Source organism: Nothobranchius furzeri, chromosome 7 (genome assembly GCF_043380555.1).
Source record: "Nothobranchius furzeri strain GRZ-AD chromosome 7, NfurGRZ-RIMD1, whole genome shotgun sequence".
NCBI classification, from domain to species: Eukaryota; Metazoa; Chordata; class Actinopteri; order Cyprinodontiformes; family Nothobranchiidae; genus Nothobranchius; species Nothobranchius furzeri.
This window is the reverse complement of record NC_091747.1, coordinates 46,724,049-46,744,931: the sequence shown is the minus strand read 5'-3', so window position 1 is coordinate 46,744,931 and position 20,883 is coordinate 46,724,049. Positions and strand designations below refer to the sequence as shown.

Sequence of the window (20,883 nt, the reverse complement as noted above, 5' to 3'; positions counted from 1 at the left end):
CTGCTGCCATCTAGTGGACATTTATCATTATGACGCATAAGAAGTTGGAGACTGATGTTGGAAACTCTAAAATCCCACTTTTCTGCGTTGATTCTGTGCCTTTGTATTAAATGGATCTGTTTCACACAGCAGATGGCTAAGACTCTTCCATAGAGACCTGGAGACTTGACTAAGTAACTGGTTAAGGGTTAGGTGGTCTACACTACATCTGAATGTGTCTTTAGTTTACACACAAGTCTGCATGGTGTCATTAGGAGGGCTAATTTTAGATTCTGCAGCAGTGTACTTTCTCGGGGAGCGCCTCATGAGAGCAGAGCTCAGTCTGATATTTGTGGACCAGTTATGCACTGCCCTCCTTTGTCTCACAGATTCACTCCTTTTGCACTTGCATCATTGGCCTTGTTATGTACCAGGTATACCAGAGATGTACAATCAGCCGGCATACATTGCGGTCGATTAAGCAATACTCCCTGTCTCAATTTGGGAATTATTTGCACATATGTCTACCACACACTCGAAGCCTTGCTGCACACTTTCTCCAAGTGCACTTTGTTGAAGACTGCGAGTATTGGGATTGAGCCAAAGTAGCTTCAGATGGCGGTCTCCTTTCCTTATATCTGGACAATCTTGCTCCTGATTGGGTAACAGCAACATGACTCTGACTCTGCTCTGCAACGTTGATGTTTTATCTCCACCAATAACACAAGCCAGAAAGAGTTCTGCTTCATGTTGGAGTTGCTAATGCTAACGGTTAGCTTCTACTAGTTGAAACATTCTCTGCTGTTTCCTGGATACTAAACCAACAACAGCCTTCCTCACTGAAGCCCAATGTTTTTGCATTACCCCAGACTTATATTTTTGAGTTATTCAATGTGTTTCTTAGAATCAATATAGTCATTGTTGTGTTTATGCTGTAGAAGCCATCTTGGATCAAGGTAGTATCTAAAAATCAATCAGTTGTGGACAGTGGTGCTCCCAAGGGGTGCCAAGGGGATCCACGGGCACCCCAAGAAAATTGCTGGTAAATAAATCCATTCTCTACAATGACAACATAAATGTAAAACCACATAAAAGTGTATGATTGAGTAAATTAAAAACAAGTATATCGATCGCTGCCTCTCATCATTTTCTAAACAAAAGCATAAATTTGTAGTTTTTGTGAAAACAGCAACATGCAGTAAACTCTATCCTTAATCTAAACCCTTAATCTAACAGCTGAAATGTCTCCTCAGTTTTCATTAGTGTCTACAGAAGTGATTTATCACTAAATTAAAACGAATCAGCTGTGTTCATGATAGAAAATACACAGGAAACATCCTGGAACCAGACTACAGTGCCAGGTATGTAAGCTACATTTTCTTCTACGTCCAGTTGACTGGACCGACACTCTGAAGTTGCAAATGCGGTATTCTGGGGCAGTGTGGGTCTGAGTGAAATTCCATTAACCCTGATTATATAAATTAATCAACATTAATTTTATCACATACTGTCACATTGCGAGCGCAGGAGGGTTGGACCCAAAATGCAGAACACCACACAACTCAAGGCTGGAGAGGTTGTATAAACAAAAAAATCTTTTTATTAGGAGGATAAACTCAAAAACAAAAACTGCAGGACTCAAAGCCAAAATTCTAAAGTTCAAAAAGTAAAAAAAAAACATAGGCTCACTCATGAGCCAGAATCTATTGTTACTAGAGAGGGGTACAAGGCATCGCTGACGAAAGGCAATGAACCGACAAACACTGGAGACACAGACAGGGTTATATAAACAGGGCTGGGGTGATAGGAGACGAGGGGCAGGTGCGTGAGGAACTGGGCACAGGTGAAACAAATAACAGAGAGGAGGAGCAGAACGGAGCAGGGAAGGAAACCAGACCTAACTGGGGAAAGGGAACACACACACACACACACACACACACACACTAAAGGAGACTAAGGCCTAGTCCACACGTAGCTGTTTTTTTTTAAAAACGGATATCCGCCCCTCCAAAAACTTGTATCCACACCACCTCGTTTAAAAAAAAACTCTGTCCACACGTACCTGGATAAATACGTTGTTAAGGTCATGCCAGACCTGTAGGCGGCAGTATTTCCCCCGTTCTTAACCTCGTCCTTCTTCTGTGGTCTTCCGCAAGGAGCAGTAACTCCGCTTGCAAAAACAAACAAGCAAAAAGCGCTTGGACCATTGATAAAGCGAGCGCAGCTCTAAGAGCATCCACGCTGTCGGCTAGTGCAACACAGGTCGCACACGTGATGTCAACATTTTTTTGTCGCGGAAAGTGACGTTGCGGACCTTAAAACTCCGGTTTTGTTTGTCCACACGCAGACACCCAAAGCGGAGAAAACGCAGATCTTCACTTTGGCCGGAGTTTTTAAAAAGATCCGTTTTCGTGTGGAAAAAACTCAGTTTTCGTGTGGATGACAGGCCAAAACGTAGAAAAAAATCTACGTTTTGGCAGATCCCCGGCTACGTGTGGACAGGGCCTAAGGAACTGAAAATATTAACCTATAGAAACTAGGGGTTGTATGAACTAGTCGACTAGTCGAGTTCACGGCTCTGTAGTGACTTTTTATGCCTGTCATCGACTAGTCGCTGTCACGTGATAATGACTGACAAGATGCAGTCCTCCAGCAGGTGATGAGCCCCTGCGTCGGGAGGCGGAGGCAACGTGCTGTGCCAGAGCGTCGGTACTGACACCGGTGGTAAAACGGACATTTAACCAAACTGTGACCTTTTCCCTCTTGCAATTTAACGTTCCCCTCACCCCCATCCTAATCTTAACCAGTTTGCGCATGCAAAGCTCTGATCGTTGATGCGCTCCAGACATCTGTGTCCTGAGCACCGCCAAATCAGGTGTCACCACCTCAAAAACAAATTAAACACGCGATCATTCATGTCGGCTCATTTCCTTTAATGTTTTCTGTCTGTTATTTGTGCCTGATGCGTTTCGCTGCTGCGGAGCGAGGCTCTTCACCTGTTTTGTCCTCCGGTGACGCACCCCTAAGATTCCACTAGCTCCGCTCCGCTCCGGCACGAACTCCGCAGCAAAAACGGTCCCGTTGTAGTCGGCCGGTGAGCAGCACGCACTCCGCTGTTTTTGTGGTCGGTAGATCTTTTAGAACTGCAGTTCAAAGGTAACTCATAAGGTGAATATAAATTAGCTGTTTTTCTTTAGGATTGAGAGGAGATGCAGGAAGATAATAAACAGACAGGACAGAAAAATAGTCAAATAAAAACAAGTTAGTTTTTGTACCTGGTGGTTGCAACAAACAGACACCATTGAAGGTAATCAGAAGTGAGGAACAGAAAATGAAATAATTATTTTAATGTTTAGAGCGACAGGAACTCTGAGAGGCTGCAGGCACATCAGTTTGCTGCTGCTGCGCAGGGGGGAGAAGGCTGAAGCTGAAACTACCGTTGTTACAAGTGATGTGTTAACTTAGAAAATGTGGGTGCAATTTTAACCTACCGACCCCCCCCCCCCACCCCCCCGCCGCTTCAGGTTATGACGTCATCAACGACTAGTCGAAGTCTACTCGATTTTCATTACTTGACTGTCGACTTAAAAAAATTAAGTCATGCAGCCCCTAATAGAAACTACAGTGGGGAGACTAAGAGAACATGAGGAAAACCTGGAGGGAGCTGGGGACAAAAAGGGCTGGGGACTACAAGGACACAGAACGTGAGGGGACACCTGGAGGGGGCTAGGGACCAAAGGGACACAGAACACGACACACACTGAGTAAAAAAAAATATTTTAAAATATAATAAAGTTATAAAGTATCCCTTTTATCAAAGTGTTTCTGAAAGCTGAGCCTAGAGTGTTGGGGAAAACATCTGCATTTCTGCCTTAGAAAAACCAAATAAATCCTTGTTGGTTTTGTCAGCTATGTTTTTTTTATTTATGGTATCGGCTTTAGGAAAAATCCACACCGGTGAACCATTTTAAACCAACTCAGTCATGATTTGACTTTGAGTCCGCCAGCAGGCCACGCACTTGCCTGCTGAAGTGAGAGGGGATCTCTATGGGCGGATAGATGGATGGGTGACCCCTCTGCTCCCCTCCCTTTCAACCCCAGCTGTCAGCTCCCTTCCTGACTTCCCCTCCCTGCCCCCGGTGCCATGGCGTCCAGCGAGGAGGACGGCACGGTTGAGGAGAAGGAAAACAACAACAAGAAACGCACGAAAAGCGCCCTCGTAACTGCATGGCTCACCTTCTACAACATCGCCATGACAGCCGGGTACGTGCTGTCTATTAATAAAGAAAGCAGGGAGGTTTTTGCTGCTCCCTTATAAACCTGTAAGAGTGTGTTGCTGTTTATAGGACCGTGTGTGTGTCCAGCCGGGAAAAGTGCCTGTTCAGCTCTGAGGGGTTTAGCTGCAGATCAGCGTAAGAGTTGGAGGAAACTTGAAAGTAAAAGCCGGACTGAATTGAAAGCCAGAGTTGGGTTGGGTGAGAGTTAGAAAAATGAATGAGCGGTGGGTTTGAAGTGACAGGCTGGCGCTGCTGCCGTGTCCAAATAGGGCTGACTGCGTGCTGTCAGCGTCAAAAGGCCCAGTGTGCGTCCGACAGTTGCAGTGATAAGTATAGCCGGATCGCGCTTCTGACACTGGAGCTCAGGTCTGGGACTGTGAAGTGCTCAATGAGCAGATTTTTAATAACAACACATTTGTGAGGCAAAAATAGGCAAGTGGTGCTTCTAACTAAATAAACAAACCACAGAATCAGATCAGTTATGCGGGACAGAAACTGTCAGATGTTTATTTTAAAACTTGATGAGTGACTAAGGATGTTGTTATTGTTCTAATCACACCTTGTTATCTTTTACGAGAATCAGAAAATCTTTAAATAATTAAAAGCAAATTGTTTTTATTTTAATGTGTAAACTGTAAGAAGTGGGAGTTAAAGTAAGGATCCCCTAGGTCTATGTGTGTTCAAAAAAAAAAAGTTGATCTAAAAATTTTTTTCGCATGTCTCCTTAGGGGCTCCGTACTACCCAAGAGGGAAATCCCAATTAAAGCAGGCAGTAGCGCACACAGCTCTTAAAATCATGTTCATATCAGTGGAGAGACTTTGTGGAACAGCCGAGATGAAATAATATCTAATTAAAATATCACATAATTAAAGAAAAAAATATAAAGAATAATATAATTGATAATACATAATGAATGAGATCACTTGTTTCCTTTGTTTATAAAAAAGTTCAAATGATTCATTTTTGTATCTAGGTAAATGTATGAGTAGGTGTACACACACGTGTATGTATGGGTAAAGAGCTATGTATTAATATATTTATGTGTATTTTTCTGTGAGCAAGTATAAATACACTTCAAAATTTTTGATTGGATATTGGCTTTAAATTTAGGGGCATGAACTAGATATGCCACTGCTTCTTCCTGCTCCCTGTTAAAAAAACATTTGTTTTTGTTACAGACAATTTTGTTGACATTTTTTTAGTTAAATGTTGTTTATCTTTATATCTTTTATTCACACTAATTATCCAAAATGAAAATAAGAAAAGAAGGAAAGAGAACAAAGATCCAAAGAAATGTTAAACCTGCTGCTGCTTGTTCATTAAGGTTTCCATGGTAACCATATGGGTCATATCCTAATTGATAAATGATTTATTTAGTAAGTAAGTAAGTAAATTTTATTTATATAGCACATATCACAGCCATAGAATCACAAAGTGCTTTATACAGATCAAAACAAATTTTACCATGAAGTCATAAAATCATAAAGACCTCAAAACAGGAATAAATTAACATAAAAAATTAAGTAATTAAATCATAATGAAATTGATTTACATCAGAAATAATTAAGTCATAAAATTATACAGTTTCATAAACAGATGAAAAATGACAGTTTTGAGTCAAAAATAAGAAAATAAAAGATTTAGGTAAAAAGCAACGCAAATCAAACAGTTGCGGTGAAGAGCTACAAGTTTGATATCTTAAACCAGTGGTTCCCAACCTGGGGGTCCACAACCCCCCCAAGGGGTCCCCACAATTTTGTACGTGCTTTACATTTACAAAATCCCAATAACACACACACAATAGTATAATCAACTCTGTATGTCTGTGTAAAGTTTGTTATTAACCACTTTTAATGCCGGTAGGAGTTGGGGGGCCCTGCTTGTCTCGTGAAAAACAGTTTGGGAACCAATGAGTGACAGAAGGCTCTGGTTGTCAAGAAAACTGAGCTGGTGTATGAAGCTTGACAGATCACCAAACACTCCCATAAGATACGATTAAAAACAAATCTTATAGCAGTGAGATATACAGTTAAATAAGGCTAAATAATGGGGGGGTCAACCAATTTAGAGATTCCAATTAACTTTTTCTTTCTCATTGTTTCTTTTTTTATTTAAATGTTTCCTTTTTCCAATTATAATATATTTCAAATTATTTTTTATGTATTTTTTTGTTCTTGTGAAGCACCTTGTGATTTTTATCTTGACAGGCGCTATCTAAAAATGTTCTTCAAAGTTGCCTGCAGTGAAATTATGATTGAATCATAAACAGGAGGACTGCTTTGGTGCTAATGCATTCGCTCCTTTAAACAGACTCGGGGGTTTGAATATCATTATTGATCATTAATTCATTTTTCCATATTTATCTTTGATGTTTTTATGATCCGAAAGAGCACCCAAGACATTTACAGAAAATGTATCTACATCATCCCCAATGATGTGCTCACTCTTATTCACTTCAGCTCAAAGGTTATATTTATTAAACGTGAGAAAAAAGAGAAAACTAGGTAACAAAACAGGATTGATCTAAGAGTTTCTGAACATGAAACAGGTTTAGTGACATTAGGGAGGAAAGTTCCCACTCAACATCCTCACTCAGACTCATTGGGATTTAATTTGCTGATTAAAATTTACCATACAAAATGTATTAATATGGCGTATTTAAAAACAGCATGGGAGCTGACCAAAGTGCCTCCCAACATAAAAATAGAAACATGCAATTACCGATATAACAGACAGAATACAGCAAACAAATAAAAACCAACAAAGCCAAATAAAACCAGCAAAAGAGGGAAGATAAAAACCACTACCTAAAAGCCTTATTATAGAGGTGAGTCTTCAGGCGGGACTTGAAAACACCAATAGATGGTGAGTGGTGGATATGTGGCAGTGCATTCCAGAGTATGGGAGCTACATACATGAATGCTCGCTCCCTCCTTGACTTGTAGCGCATTTTCGGGGTGCAGAGCAGTAGTTGGTCAGCTGAACGTAGCAAACACAGTGGCACATAGGGCGTGAGTAAGTCTGATAGGTAGGCTGGTGCCAGATTGTTCAAAGCTTTATAAGCAAACAGCAGGATCTTAAATGTTGCTCTAAATGCTACTGGTAGCCAATGAAGGTGCGCCAACACCGGGATCCTATAGCTACGTTGGTCAGCGCCTGTCGAAAATCGTGCTGCAGCATTTAGCACAATCTGCAGATAATTTAGCTGAAGTCCCGACCAATAGTGCGTTTGCATAGTCCAGTCGTGAGGTGATGAATGCATGTGCCACAGATTCTAAATGTGCCTTTTTCAAAATCGGCTTTAGGCGAGCCAAGCGCCGAAGTTGAAAGAAAAAAATTTTGCTTAGATTAAGCACACAAACATTTTACATCACGTAATATTTCTCTTTCGTTATATTGTGTAAAAACTTGCTTTTTAGGTTTAGTTGGATACAAGTATCTTTTATCTTAAACATAGTTTAATCTAGAGTAGCAGTAGCTCAGGAGGTAGAGCGGGTTGTCCAGTAATCGGAAGGTTGCAGGTTTGATCCTGGCTCCCACTAGATAATGCTGCTGTTGTGTCCTTGGGCAAGACACTTAAACCACCTTGCCTGCTGCTGCTGGTCGGAGGGACCGGTGGAGCCAGTGTTTGGCAGGCCTGGCCTCTGTCAGTGCGTCCCAGGGCAGCTGTAGCTATATTGTAGCTCATCATCACCAGCGTGTGAATGTGTGTGTAAATGGATGAATGACTGATTGTGTTGTGAAGTGCCTTGGGGGGTTGTAGAAGGCGCTATACAAATACAGGCCATTTAACATTTCTGATAGGAGCTATGGAAACAGGTCAGATTTAACAAGGCGGTGTGTTTTCTGAGTTCATGATTACTGTGGTTTATGATTGCCGTTTTTATGTCATTTTGGTTATGAAGTGTGTTCACTTGATTTAGAATTTCCTGATAGACTGTTAAATCACAGAGATTTGTTGTTCCTGTGCACCGATTCTGGTTTGGTGGGCGGTTGCATTTTTGATTGCTGCTTGCCAAAGTTTGTCCATAACAAATCCAACTGATCACTCCCTTTATAGAGCAACCCTGAATTATTTTGAGTGCATGTCTTAAATCTACGAACAGCACATTTTTCATCACTGTTAGGCCCAGCTCACCAGAAAGATAATTATGCCTGTTTATTTATTTTTTTTACTTCTGACATTTTTGAGGACACCCTTGATTATCATAATGGCTCTAAAACACATATCAGATATTCCTGCCGTGTGTGGTGTGCTAAGAGCGCTTTAGTGGGCTCAGAAGGAATTCGGGACTGCTTAGTTCAATTGGTAATATTCAACAAAGAGTGATTTTGAGGACATTGAGGTGTTTGTCACGTTTTATCTTGAGAGGTTTTGCGAGATTTTCCATTTATTCTTTGATGTTTTGAAAACTGTCCACAATTTTTTTTATCCTGCCATGTGAACTGGGCCATACAGGTGCGATGGCAAGAAGTTCTCACATACTTCGTCTGAGGCGGTGTTGGTTATACCAGCAGCTTACATTTACGCTTCTAAAGGAATTTGTGTGTTTTAGGTTTGTTTATGTGGTTTTCCTTCCTGCAGGTGGCTGGTTTTGGCCATAACAATGATGCGCTTCTATATCCAGAGAGGCACACACAAGGGTCTCTACAGAAGTATAGCGAGGACTCTCAAGTTTTTCCAGACTTTTGCATTAGTTGAGGTAAGACTGTAGCACCAGTCTTCTTTATTTCTGAACAGACGGTTAACTTTATTTGTGACTTATTGTGTATTTATCCTCCAGGTGGGACATTGTGCCATTGGTAAGTGATGATTGTGTTCATTGATTTCCTTGTTCATCCCATTTTCAGACATTCTTACGTCTGTTCCGGTGTTTGCATTCCTTTTAACATTTGTAGGAATTGTGAAGACTTCTGTGATTGTAAATGGGGTTCAAGTGTGTTCGCGGATTTTCATGGTTTGGTTCGTCACCAACAGCATCAGACAGGTAAATATTTAGTCAACTATTTGTGACCTGTTGGTAGCATTTGAAAGTTTTTTTTATACCACTTGTCGATTTTATGGATTTCTACATGTATAATTTGCCAAAAGATCCAAAATGAAGAGAGCGTAATCCTATTCCTGGTCGTGTGGACGGTGATGGAGATTAGCCGATATTCCTACTACACCTTCAGCCTGCTCCACCACCTGCCGTACTTCATCAAATGGGCCAGGTGGAGACGGTGTTTGTGTTACCGTGTTGCTTTTTGTTTGTGAGCATGAATCTATTGATTCTTACCTCTGGCATGATCGGGTTGCTGTGAAACCATTAGGCTGGTTTTTGAAACAAGAACTGGTGCAGCATGCTTGTATTGTATATCAAGAAGCATGTTTGTGTTTTCTTTTCCGGCACTGTTGGTGGACGGAATAACAACAACATTTAGATCCTGACTTTCGTTTTAAATCAATCCAAAAACACTTTCTGATTTAATTAAGCTGGATTGTGTAGTTTAAAAAGTTTAAGTAATTTTAAAGGTGCTTAAATTTAACTATCTGACCCTGTTCTATGATATATAAAGTTAGTTATCTTTCATAATAAAGTTTCTCTTGAACAGGTAAATACTATGTTCCCTGTATAAACACTCACTGGCCACTTTATTGGGTACACCTGTCAAACTGCTCGGTAACACAAATTATTAATCAGCCAATCACATGGTAGCAACTCAATGCATTTAGGCATGTTGACATGGTCGAGACGACCGCTGTAGTTCAAACCGAGCTTCAGGATGGGGAACAAAGGTGATTTAAGTGACTTTGAACATGGCATGGTTGTTGGTGCCACAGGCTTGTCTGAGTATTTCAGAAACTGCTGATCTTCTAGGATTGTCACGCACAACCATGTCTAGGGTTTACAGAGAATGGTCCAAAAAAGGGAAAACATCCAGTGAGCGGCAGTTCTGTGGGCAAAACAACCTTGTTGATGCCAGAGGTCAGAGGAGAATGGCCAGACTGGTTCGAGCTGATAAAAAGGCAACAGTAACTCAAATCATTACAACCAAGGTATGCAGAAGAGTATCTTTGTATGCACAACACATCTAACCTTGAGGCAGAGGGGCTGCAGCAGAAGAAGACCACACCGGGTGCCACTCCTGTCAGCTAAGAACAGGAAACTCAGGGTAAAATTTACACAGGCTCAAAATTGGAAAATAGAAGATTGGAAAAATGTTGCCTAGTCTGATGAGTCTCGATTTCTGCTGCGACATTCAGGTGGTAGGGTCAGAATATGGTGTCAACAACATGAAAGCATGGATCCATCCTGCCTTGCATCAATGGTTCAGACTGGTGGTGGTGGTGTAGTTGTGCGGGGGACATTTTCTTGGCACACTTTGGGCCCCTTAGTACCAACTGATCATTGTTGCAATGCCACAGCCTATCTGAGTATTGTTGCTGACCACGTTCATCCTTTTATGACCACAGTGTGCCCATCTTCTGATGGCTACTTCCAGCAGAATACTGCACCATGTCATTAAGCTTTAATCATCTCAGACTGGTTTCTTGAACATTTCAATGAATTCACTGTACTCAAATGGCCTCCACAATCACCAGATCTCACCCCAATAGAGCACTTTTGGGATGTAGTGGAGCGGGAGATTCGCATCATGGATGTGAAGCCGACAAATCTGCAGCAACTGCTTGATGCTATCATGTCAATATTCCTCTCCGAGGAATGTTTCCTGTACCTTGTTGAACCTACACCACTAAGGGTTAAGGCAGTTCTGAAGACAAAAGGAGTCCAACCCGGTACTAGCAAGGTGTACCCAATAACCCAGTATATATATATATATATATATATATATATATAAATATAATATATATATATATATATATATATATATATATATATATATATATATATATATATATATATATATATATATATATATATATATACACACACATATATGAGCCATTGCCCATTTTGAACACAGTTTCAAAGTTCACAATCATTCCGAACAACTGTTGTTCCACAAAGAGCGTGTCAACGTGATACGAGGCTGGTAGTCATAAACTGTTGTTCTCTACTGTGAGTTAGCAAAATATTAATTATAATAACGGAAGCATTCACGCCACCAAAACTGTGCATGCAGCCAGGGGCACGGTGGTGACAATGATCTCTCTTCCTGTCCCTCTCTGAAGACTTTGGTCATTTGGGTCAAAGATGAATACCATGGAAAACCAACCCTGACGCAATTAGAAATGAACAGATACTAGGTGCTATATTTCAGTAAAGTCACTGGAGGATTGTGTAATTATTGTGTTGAGAGAGTTTCTCAAAAGAATTCCAAAGAACATTTTTATAAAATTCTTTTTTTTGCCTCTCTTTTCATTTATCATCCCACACTTGATGAATAAACAACAACTAAATTAATCAAAAAGCTAAAATGAGGAATAGTGAAGAAATAAATACCTCTTATCTATTAAGCAAACAAGTTATAAACAGTCATTTACCTGGAGTGGATGCTGGCGCGTTTTTTGCAGCCGCTGCTCACTAAATCCTAGAAAAAATAATCTCTGTTCAACTCCATGCACATCTCACCCTCAATAGCCTCTATGAGCCCTTCCAGTCTTGTTTTCACCCTGGCCACAGTACAGAAACTGCACTCATAAAAATCACTAACGACCTCCTCACTGCTGCCGATGCTGGACTGCTCTCCATCCTCATCCTCCTCGACTTGAGTTTGGCCTTTGATACCATCTCTCACACCATCCTCCTCCATAGCTTGTCTTGCCTTGGCATTTCTCATACCCTGCTTGATTGGTTCCGTTCATATCTCTCTGGCCGTACTCAGTTTATTCAACTCAAATCCTTCACTTCCCGTCCCTTCCCTCTCACTACCGGCATCCCCCAAGGCTCTGTTCTCGGTCCACTCCTTTTCATCACTTACCTTCTTCCCCATGGAAATATTTTCCGTAAATTTGACATCCATTTTCATTGTTACGCGGATGACACCCAGCTCTATGTATCTTCCAAACCCTCCTCTTCACTCCCTCCTTCCTCCCTCACCAATTGTTTATCTGAAATCAAAGACTGGTTCACATCAAACTTTCTCAGACTTAACAGTGATAAAACAGAAATGTTACTTGTTGGCACTAAATCCTTACTATCCAAAATCTACAGTGTTACACTTCCTGTCGACAACTCCTTAGTTTCCCCCTCCCCTCTGGTCAAGAGTCTGGGTGTCATCCTCGACTCCTCACTATCCTTCCAGTCCCACTTAAACAATATTACCCGGTCTGCCTACTTCCATCTATGTAACATTAACCGCCTACGCCCCTCCCTCACTACTCACTCGGTTGCCATCCTTGTCCACAGCCTTATCACTTCCCGTATTGACTACTGCAACTCTCTTCTCTTCGGTCTTCCTCACAAATCCCTCCATAAACTCCAACTTCTCTAGAACTCGGCAGCCTGCATCATTACCAGAACTCCCTCCTTCCACCACATCACCCCTGTTCTTCAGCAGCTCCACTGGCTCCCAGTCACTTCCAGAATCCAAATCAAAATTCTGCTATAAACATTCAAAGCCATCCATAACCTAGCTCCCCCGTACCTCTCAGACCTCCTTCATCCTTCAACCTCCACTCGTTCCCTCAGGTCCTCCTCCTCCATCCGCCTCTCTGTCCCACCTTTCTGTCTGGTCACTATGGGGAGCAGGCCCTTCAGTCGCTCTGCTCCCCAGCTCTGGAACTCCCTCCCTCCTGACCTCCGTAACATTGACTCCCTCACTCTCTTTAAAACCAGACTCAAAACCCACCTGTTCCATCTAGCATTCCAATAATTACTCTCTTTGCTCCAATCTGTCTTGTTTGTTTTATTCTGTTCTATCTTTTATTGTGTATTTTATCTGTCTGTAAAGGGTCCTTGAGCGTTTACAAAGGCGCTGTTGAAATTAAATGTATTATTATTATTATTTAAATGTATGCCTGGTGGAACAAAGGGCGAGTCGAGATGATGACTGTCACTATCACATGACCAAACAAATACCACATGACCAGTCTCTCCTGAACTAGATGGGTATAAACATCGGTCAAGTTTAACTTATCGGACCGATACTGATACGTCAAATAATGACCAGTACCGATGTTAAAGCCAGTTTATCGTGCATCCCTTGTTATCATTCGTTTCATCAGTATAACACTTTTCTTGTGTTATATTTAGTGGCCATACATGAGCTTTGCGTCCTCATTTAAAACTTGTTCTGTATTTAGATTGTGCTGCCAGACTTTACCGTGAGAGAACAGCTATAAGGTTTGTGGAAAACGCCGATAACCCATGCCTTCTCTCTGCCGTGTGAGTACTGGTGACGTCCGCTCTCAGAGGAGCTCACCTGAAACCGGAGACGTTTGGAGCTGCTGCACACGCCGACGGCAGTCCAGCACACATGTTCTTCATCTTACAGCTCACAGAGAGCCTTCAACATCCTGCACAGAAGTGGACGTCATTTAATTACATCACGTGAGCTTCAGAGGGGTCGGTCCAACTCTGTTCCCACTTTTGTTTCGTCTCTGATCTTGATACTCGGTGGCCCAGCGACCCTGTCCCTCCCCCCCCCCCCCCCCCCCCCCCCCCAACCTTCACATCTTTCTTTAAGCATGGAAGAGACGCCAGGCCCCCTCGGAGAAGGGCTCATGTTTAGCTGCTCCTGTTTTAAAGACCATCTGTTTTGGTCATGGAATGCTCACTCAACTTTTCTCTCACATCCGCCGAGACGTTCCCTCCGGCCTTGGCTAAACGCAGGATCCCTGCGGAGCTAGATCACAGAATGTTGTGTTCAGTGTTTGTGCTTGACAGCGCTGTCATTGCAAAAGTTAGGACTCGCTCTTACAAATGAATGGAAGATGGCAGGAAGTTTAGTGGCTTTAATTCCTGAATCTTTGTCACCAATGTGTGAACTGCTCTTTGGTGCATCCTCATCCATCCAGTAGGACACCTACTCTGTTAAACAAAAGAAAGTTACTCCGATTTACCAAAGTTATAGACGCTCTTGTTAGTTACAATTGCAAACAGTTGTCTGAGTTCAAGTTACGATGATCCACCTGCTAAAGCAGTTCTCCAAGGTTTTGGTTCCCACACATCATCAGCTGATTGTTCCTCCTCCAGATCACAAATGAGCTTTTTTTTTAATCAGACAAAGAAGTTTAGAACAAAAAAGTTTTTCTCTTTGCAGAACTCATCTGATTATCAGTCAAACGTCCACATTATCTTCAGGTTTTCTGACCCTTGTTTTCAGATTTTGATCGCTGTTTTTTTACCACTTATTTGTTGAGTTTGAATTCCTGAGTGGTCATTTATTTCTACAACTATGATACTCATAGGGAAAACAACACTTTGCTGCAGAATCTGAGGTCTCTAAGGTCTGGGTGGTGCCAAGTTCAGATTGAGATTTCTAAGAAACGCAAACTCAGATGACAACGAAACAAGTTGCATAAGTCGGAGCTTACTTCACAAAGTTAATAAGACTAAAAATGTCACCTAATTTCTAAATTCCTTTTTTACAGACGTTTTTTCATGTACAATAAGATAATAAATGAAAAGCATTTCAAATAAGCTCAGTTAAATAAGTAATCAAAAAAAGGTGCTTTAAATTCAACACTAAAAGAACAAAAACATCATCTTCTGTTTGCACGGAGTCAGGTCACAGGGGCAGCAGCCAGAGAGGCCCAGACTTCCCTCTCCCCAGCTACTTGGGCCAGCTCTTCCGGAGGAATCCCAAGGTGTTCCCTGGCCAGCTGAGAGACATAGTCCCTCCAGCGTGTCCTGGGTCTTTCTTTAGGTCTCCTCCCGGTTGGACGTGCTTGGAAAATCTCACCAAGGAGGCGTCCAGGAGGCACCCTGACCAGATGCCCGAGCCACCTCAACTGGCTCCTCTTGATGTGGAGGAGCAGCGGGTCTACTCCGAGCCCCTCCCGGGTGACTGAGCTTCTCACCCTATCTCTAAGGGAGAGCCCAGCCACCCTGCAGTGAAAATAAATGTTGGTTGCTTGTATCCTCAATTGCATTCTTTCGGTCACTACCCAAAGCTCGTGACCATAGGTGAGGGTAGGAACGTAGATCGACCGGTAAATCAAGAGCTTTGCCTTCTGACTCAGCTCTCTCTTCACCATGACAGACCAGTACAACGCCCGCATCACTGCAGATGCAGCACCAATCCGCCTGTCCATCTCATGCTCCAGCTTTCCCTCACTCATGAACTAGACCCAGAGAAACTTAAACTCCTCCACTTGAGGCAGGACCTCATCCCTGACCCAGAGAAGGCATTCTACCCTTTTCTGACTCAAGACCATGGTTTCGGATTTAAAGGAGCTGATTTTCATCCCAACCGCTTCACACTCGGCTGCCAACCGCTCCGGTGAAAGCTAGAGATCGTGTTCTGATGTAGCCAACAGGATCACAATAAGCAGAGATTCAATCCAATACCTTGGATGCACCTAGAAATCCTGTCCGTAAAAGTTACGAACAGAATCGGTGACAAAGGGCAGCCTTGCTGGAGTCCAACTCTTACTGGAAACGAATTCGGCTTTCTGCCGGCAATGTGGACCAAGCGCTGACACCGGTCATACAGGGACTCAACAGCCTGTGTCAGAGGGCCTGGTGCCCCATACTCCCAAAGTACCCCCCAGAGGACTCCCCAATGGACGAAGTTGAACGCTTTCTCCAAATCCACAAAACACATGTAGATTGGTTGGGTGAACTCCCACACACCCTCCAGGACCCTCCTGTTAAGAGTTTTGAATGATGTAAGAATAAATTATGATGCACAGAAAGTGAAGGTTCTGGTTCTACTGGATTCAAGCGCTGCCTTTGACAGTGGACCACAACAATCTTTTAACCCGGTTAAAACACATCGGCCTCTCTGGTGCTGTCCATAAATGGTTCCCTCCATATCTCACCGACAGGACTTTTATGGTAAGTCTAAATACCTTCTGTTCTAAGACCCGTGAGATTACTTATGGTGTGCCCCAGGGTTCGATTTTAGGCCCAGTACTTTTTTATCTGTATGTGCTTCCACTTGATGGCGTCATCGTGCGACACAGAGTGCAATTTCACAGTTATGCAGATGATACACAGTTGTACATCTCTGTCTCCCGATGACGCACAACCATTGGATGCCCTTTTTAATTGCATTTTGGATATTGAATCCTGGATGTTAGAACACTTCCTCCAGCTTAACCGAGATTAAGCCGAAGTTTTAGTCATTGGTCCTGAGACCCAGAGAGAAACTTTTTCCAAAGCTACAGTCACTAACTCTTAATTCGCCTTCTCAAGTGAAGAACCTGGGTGTTATTTTTGACTCTGAGCTAACTTTTATTCCCCACATTAAGAATATTACAAAAATTGGTTTTTATCACCTGAAAAACATTGCCAGAGTCCGCCCCTTTCTCTCTCTGCCCGATACAGAGACGCTGATGCATGCTTTCATCACCAGTAGAATTGATTACTGTAATGCCCTGCTATCTGGTCTTCCCAAAAAGAGTACCTCAGGTTTACAACTACTACAAAATTCAGCAGCTCGTGTCCTGACCAAGACCAGGAGGCAGGAGCACATTACACCTGTCTTAAACAAGCTGCATTGGCTTCCTGTACGTTTCAGGGTCGATTTTAAGGTTGTTTTAATGGTTTTTAAATGTCTTAATGGCCTTGGGCCTTCTTATCTCTCAGAACTGCTTCATGAATACGAGCCTTCGCGGTCCCTGCGCCCCTCTGGCAGCCATCTCCTCATCATTCCAAAAGTCAGGACACACTCCCCAAGGCGAGGCATCTTTCCAGTTTTATGGCCCTAGCCTCTGGAACAGTCTGCCAGAGGACCTCAGGGCCGTAGAGTGTTCTTGTTTTTAAGGCCAGGCTGAAGACTCACCTTTTTAGTATAGCTTTTAAGTGATTTTGATCTATTTTAGCCTGTTTTTACCATCTTTTATATATTTAATCAGTGTTTTATTACTTACTCTTTTAATTAAATAACATATTTTCTTACATATTTATTTTAACTTGTAATAATTATTAGTTTTAACCAGTCTTAATACTTTGTTGTACAATATTGTATAAATTTAATTATATGTGTTCTACTTGGTTATCTTTTATCACTGTGCTTTATTTAGATTTTTATTTATCAGCTTTTTATGTTTAATTTGTTTCTTAACTTGTTATCTTAGTCTCATTAGTAAACTAGTGTTTCCTCTGTGGGAGCTGGCTGCCCTGGGGGCAGCGGTGGGCTGTGGCGGCGAGGGTGCTTCCCATGTCTACTCTATCCTAGGCTATTGCTGCCAATCTTGGTGCTCCCGGTGCAGTTGGCTCCTTTGATGGCATTTTCGTCTTCTTTGTACCTACTACATCTGCACTCAGCCAGCTGCCCTTTCTCTGTAACGCGTGTGTGTGTGTGTGTGTGTGTGTGTGTGTGTGTGTGTGTGTGTGTGTGTGTGTGTGTGTGTGTGTGTGTGTGTGTGCATGCGGGAGTTTGCATCTGCTTGGGACGGGATTTAGGGTGGGAGGAGGGAGAAACAAATGGGATCTCTTATGTGAATCTGTGTGGGAGGGGTGGGAAACCGACTGCTGTCTGGTTGTTTTTAATATTGTAAAGTGCTTTGAGCTGCATTTGCATGAAAAGCGCTTCATAAATAAATTTTGATTTGATTTGATAATTATAGAGTTGGTCCAGTGTTCCACCGCCAAGAAAAAAAAAGTTAACCTTAAAAAGAGAGTAAAATTCAACTTAGCTCTCTTTGTGTTGCATCTCCTGCAGGTTATATTTTAAAGGGAATGCTCTGTCCACTTTTTGCTGCAGATACAACTTCTTCATCGTTTTGTACCCGCTGGGAGTCGCCGGAGAGCTGCTCACCATTTATGCCGCCCTGCCATTTGTACGCAGATCAGGAATGTACTCCATGAGGCTCCCCAACAAATATAATGTGTCATTTGACTATTACTACTGCCTCATCATTGTCATGCTGTCCTATATCCCACGTAAGTTCTTGTTTGCTTTTCTGTGCTCAGTGGTTTTGCAAATCTTTTAAAGACCAAGTTCACTTGTATTTTCAACACATTTGATGTGGTCTCTAGAATAAATGAATGCCTTGTGAGGTGATCTCCGGGGGTAAAAAGCTCTTGCTCTCCTGTTTCAGGAAGTATATGTTAGCCAGTGGCATGTTTTGGAATCTTATTTTCTGATATTTGGACATCTCTCATCTGATTGGCTAACAGCAAAGCGACTTTACCACTGTATGTTTTTTCTCCACAAATGACTCAATCATAAAGAAGTTCTGCCATATTTTATAGTTGCTAATGCTAATGGTTAGCTTCTACTATCTGAGATGTAAAATCAACACAGCCTTTACCGTCACAAACCAAGAGGGGTTAACGCTAATTTGACATGAGTGCAATAGTCTTGCTTTTCTAATCCAAGCGTTTTCTTGTCTATTTTATTTCGCTATCTAATGCAGGAAATAGGTAGGAAACAATTTTCACGTTTAGCAATCATATTTCTAAAGTGTGATTTAAGAGTGATTTTGGTCTTTAAAGGAGACATATTCAATTCAAACAAAGTTGTTTGCACTAAATCCCTCTCACATAAAGCAGCAGATTCACCAGTTTATTTTTGACGGTTTCAGTACCTTCCAGAATGAGCCATTTCAGGGCTCTGTCACCTTAAAAGTGCAGTATGTGAGAACATAGTCAGAATTTCATAGTGAGAAAATCCAAAAAGAGTCTAATGTTTCAGTCATTTTGGAAGAAAGGTTATACTGAAACATGCTTCATATCCAGCTGGCTGCCGGGATTATCAGTTTTTCTCTTTTCAAAACAAAGGAAGGTGGAACAGAACTACTGTTTACCATCAGTGAGGGTGGGGGTGCCGTGTCTCCTGCAGTGCCGACAATTGTAATTTGATGACGGCCGGCAAATAGCTCCAGAGTTGTTTAAAGTAGTTGCAGTAACCAAATTTTACCACAGGATGTAATTTTTACTTCATTTCCCCATTTGTGACATTACAAACAGGCACATTTTAAAACTCCTCGTTTTAAGCACATCATTTCTAATACCCAAACACTGACAAAAAACCGATGGACGGGTGTTTTCACGTTTGAAGTGTTTATAGAGGCAGAACCGACATGACACCACAAAAGGATGCAAAAGGTGGTAAATGCATAATATGTCCCCTATGATTCTCCTGCATTCTTAACTGGGTTGAATGAACACATATTTTTTGTGAATTTTCATTATTTTCTCCAGTTTTTTCACTAATCCCACTAGTCTTGGCTCAAATTCAGTGTTTGTTCTTTTTTCCCTCACTTTTCTCAGTGGGATTCAACCAACAAATATAATGTGTCCTTTGACTATTACTACTGTCTGTGTGTGTGTGTGTGTGTGTGTGTGTGTGTGTGGTGGTGGTGGTGGTGGTGGTGGTGGTAGTGCTCCAACACAATGGCATGCTCTCCACTATCCCTCTCGTCTTCCTAACAGGACCCCATATGTGTTTTTTTTTCTCTCTCGATTTTTGAGGAATGAGCACCACCTCACCCCTGCCATGTTGACCCCAAGCGATACCCTGCTCAACCATTCCCTGTCCTGGAGCGGTCACTTTAAAGGACAACATGACTTAATCTAAAATTAAAAATTAAAAAAGGGATTTTTAAATGTCAGAGGTGTTTTTTATCTGGGTCTGGATGAGCATGGCTAAAACAAAAATATCAGAAATTTCATCTGCAAAAGGAAAAAAAAACATTTGGTTATAATTTAGATCATAGTTTGAACTTGGTTTAGTTTGGAACCAGTAGCATTCACCATCATCACCTGCAGCACAACTTCCAGCAGAGGACTCATTACCCACCTAACAGCATCACCCTCAGGCAGGAAGGAGCAGTCACACTCACAACCAGAACTGTCTTTTTCAGGGACGACCGTGCTTTTTATTCTCAGCAATCCATTTGTGACATCAAAAAATATTTAACCCTTTATTTTAGTAACTGATGTGTCTTTTCATCTGTGGATGCTTTTTGTATTCCTCCAGTGTTTCCTCAGCTCTACTTGCACATGCTGCGACAGAGGAGGAGGGTGCTTCACGGGGAGGTCATAGTGGAGAAGGACGAATAGACGAGCACCACCCGATGAGTTAGTTTGAGACAGCCCGCCTCCACCTCCCCTTTCTATCTTTTTGGCCGTCAACATTCTTAATTCCACGGGACCTGAAAAACAGCTGACCTGGCTGACGATCAGACCAGTGATCAGAAAACAACAAGCATTAATCAGCACAGAGTCCTGACGTTTACAGTCCAAAAAAGAAGTTCTGGAGCTTGAGACAAAAGTTTGATGCCACATCTCAGCACTGATTCCTCATCTCACCCATCAGCCTTACATCACTGAAGAGAAACAGAGCCACACCACCAAGCAGGAACGTGGAAAGGAAAACATGGAAAAGGAAGTGTGGTCTCAATCATCCTCCATCCCATTAAATTACCAGATCTATTGTTTAAAATGTCCCCCCACCAAGACATTTCAGACACATAGCTGCACGAAACAAGGTTCAAACAAAAGTCGGTTTCCCCATACCTCAACAATAAACCTATATTTGGACAATGTGCTGCTGCTTTTGTGT

General features: G+C 42.1%; 1 protein-coding gene across 2 annotated transcripts; it reads left to right on the top strand.

The window, feature by feature from the left end:
• Positions 1 to 4,040: 4,040 nt before the first annotated feature.
• Positions 4,041 to 20,866, top strand: hacd1 (3-hydroxyacyl-CoA dehydratase 1). 2 transcript variants are annotated; one of them, XM_015954666.3, is made up of 7 exons: positions 4,041 to 4,242; positions 8,843 to 8,960; positions 9,042 to 9,060; positions 9,157 to 9,245; positions 9,350 to 9,471; positions 18,079 to 18,257; positions 20,299 to 20,866. In XM_015954666.3, exons 1-7 carry the CDS (start codon positions 4,124 to 4,126, stop codon positions 20,379 to 20,381), a joined length of 729 nt encoding a protein of 242 aa, XP_015810152.1. In that variant the 5' UTR covers positions 4,041 to 4,123; the 3' UTR covers positions 20,382 to 20,866. The 2 variants fall into 2 exon arrangements, with proteins under 2 accessions (XP_015810152.1, XP_070409229.1); XM_070553128.1 differs by having other exon boundaries at positions 9,323 to 9,471.
• Positions 20,867 to 20,883: the final 17 nt, after the last annotated feature.

Bases quoted from the DNA above. Each gene is read 5' to 3' on its own strand.
- hacd1 (XM_070553128.1), top strand. From the start codon at position 4,124: ATGGCGTCCAGCGAGGAGGACGGCACGGTTGAGGAGAAGGAAAACAAC. The intron at 4,243-8,842 runs GTACGTGCTGTC...TCCTTCCTGCAG, and splicing joins AACATCGCCATGACAGCCGG to GTGGCTGGTTTTGGCCATAA. The intron at 9,472-18,078 runs GTGGAGACGGTG...TTTTTGCTGCAG, and splicing joins TACTTCATCAAATGGGCCAG to ATACAACTTCTTCATCGTTT.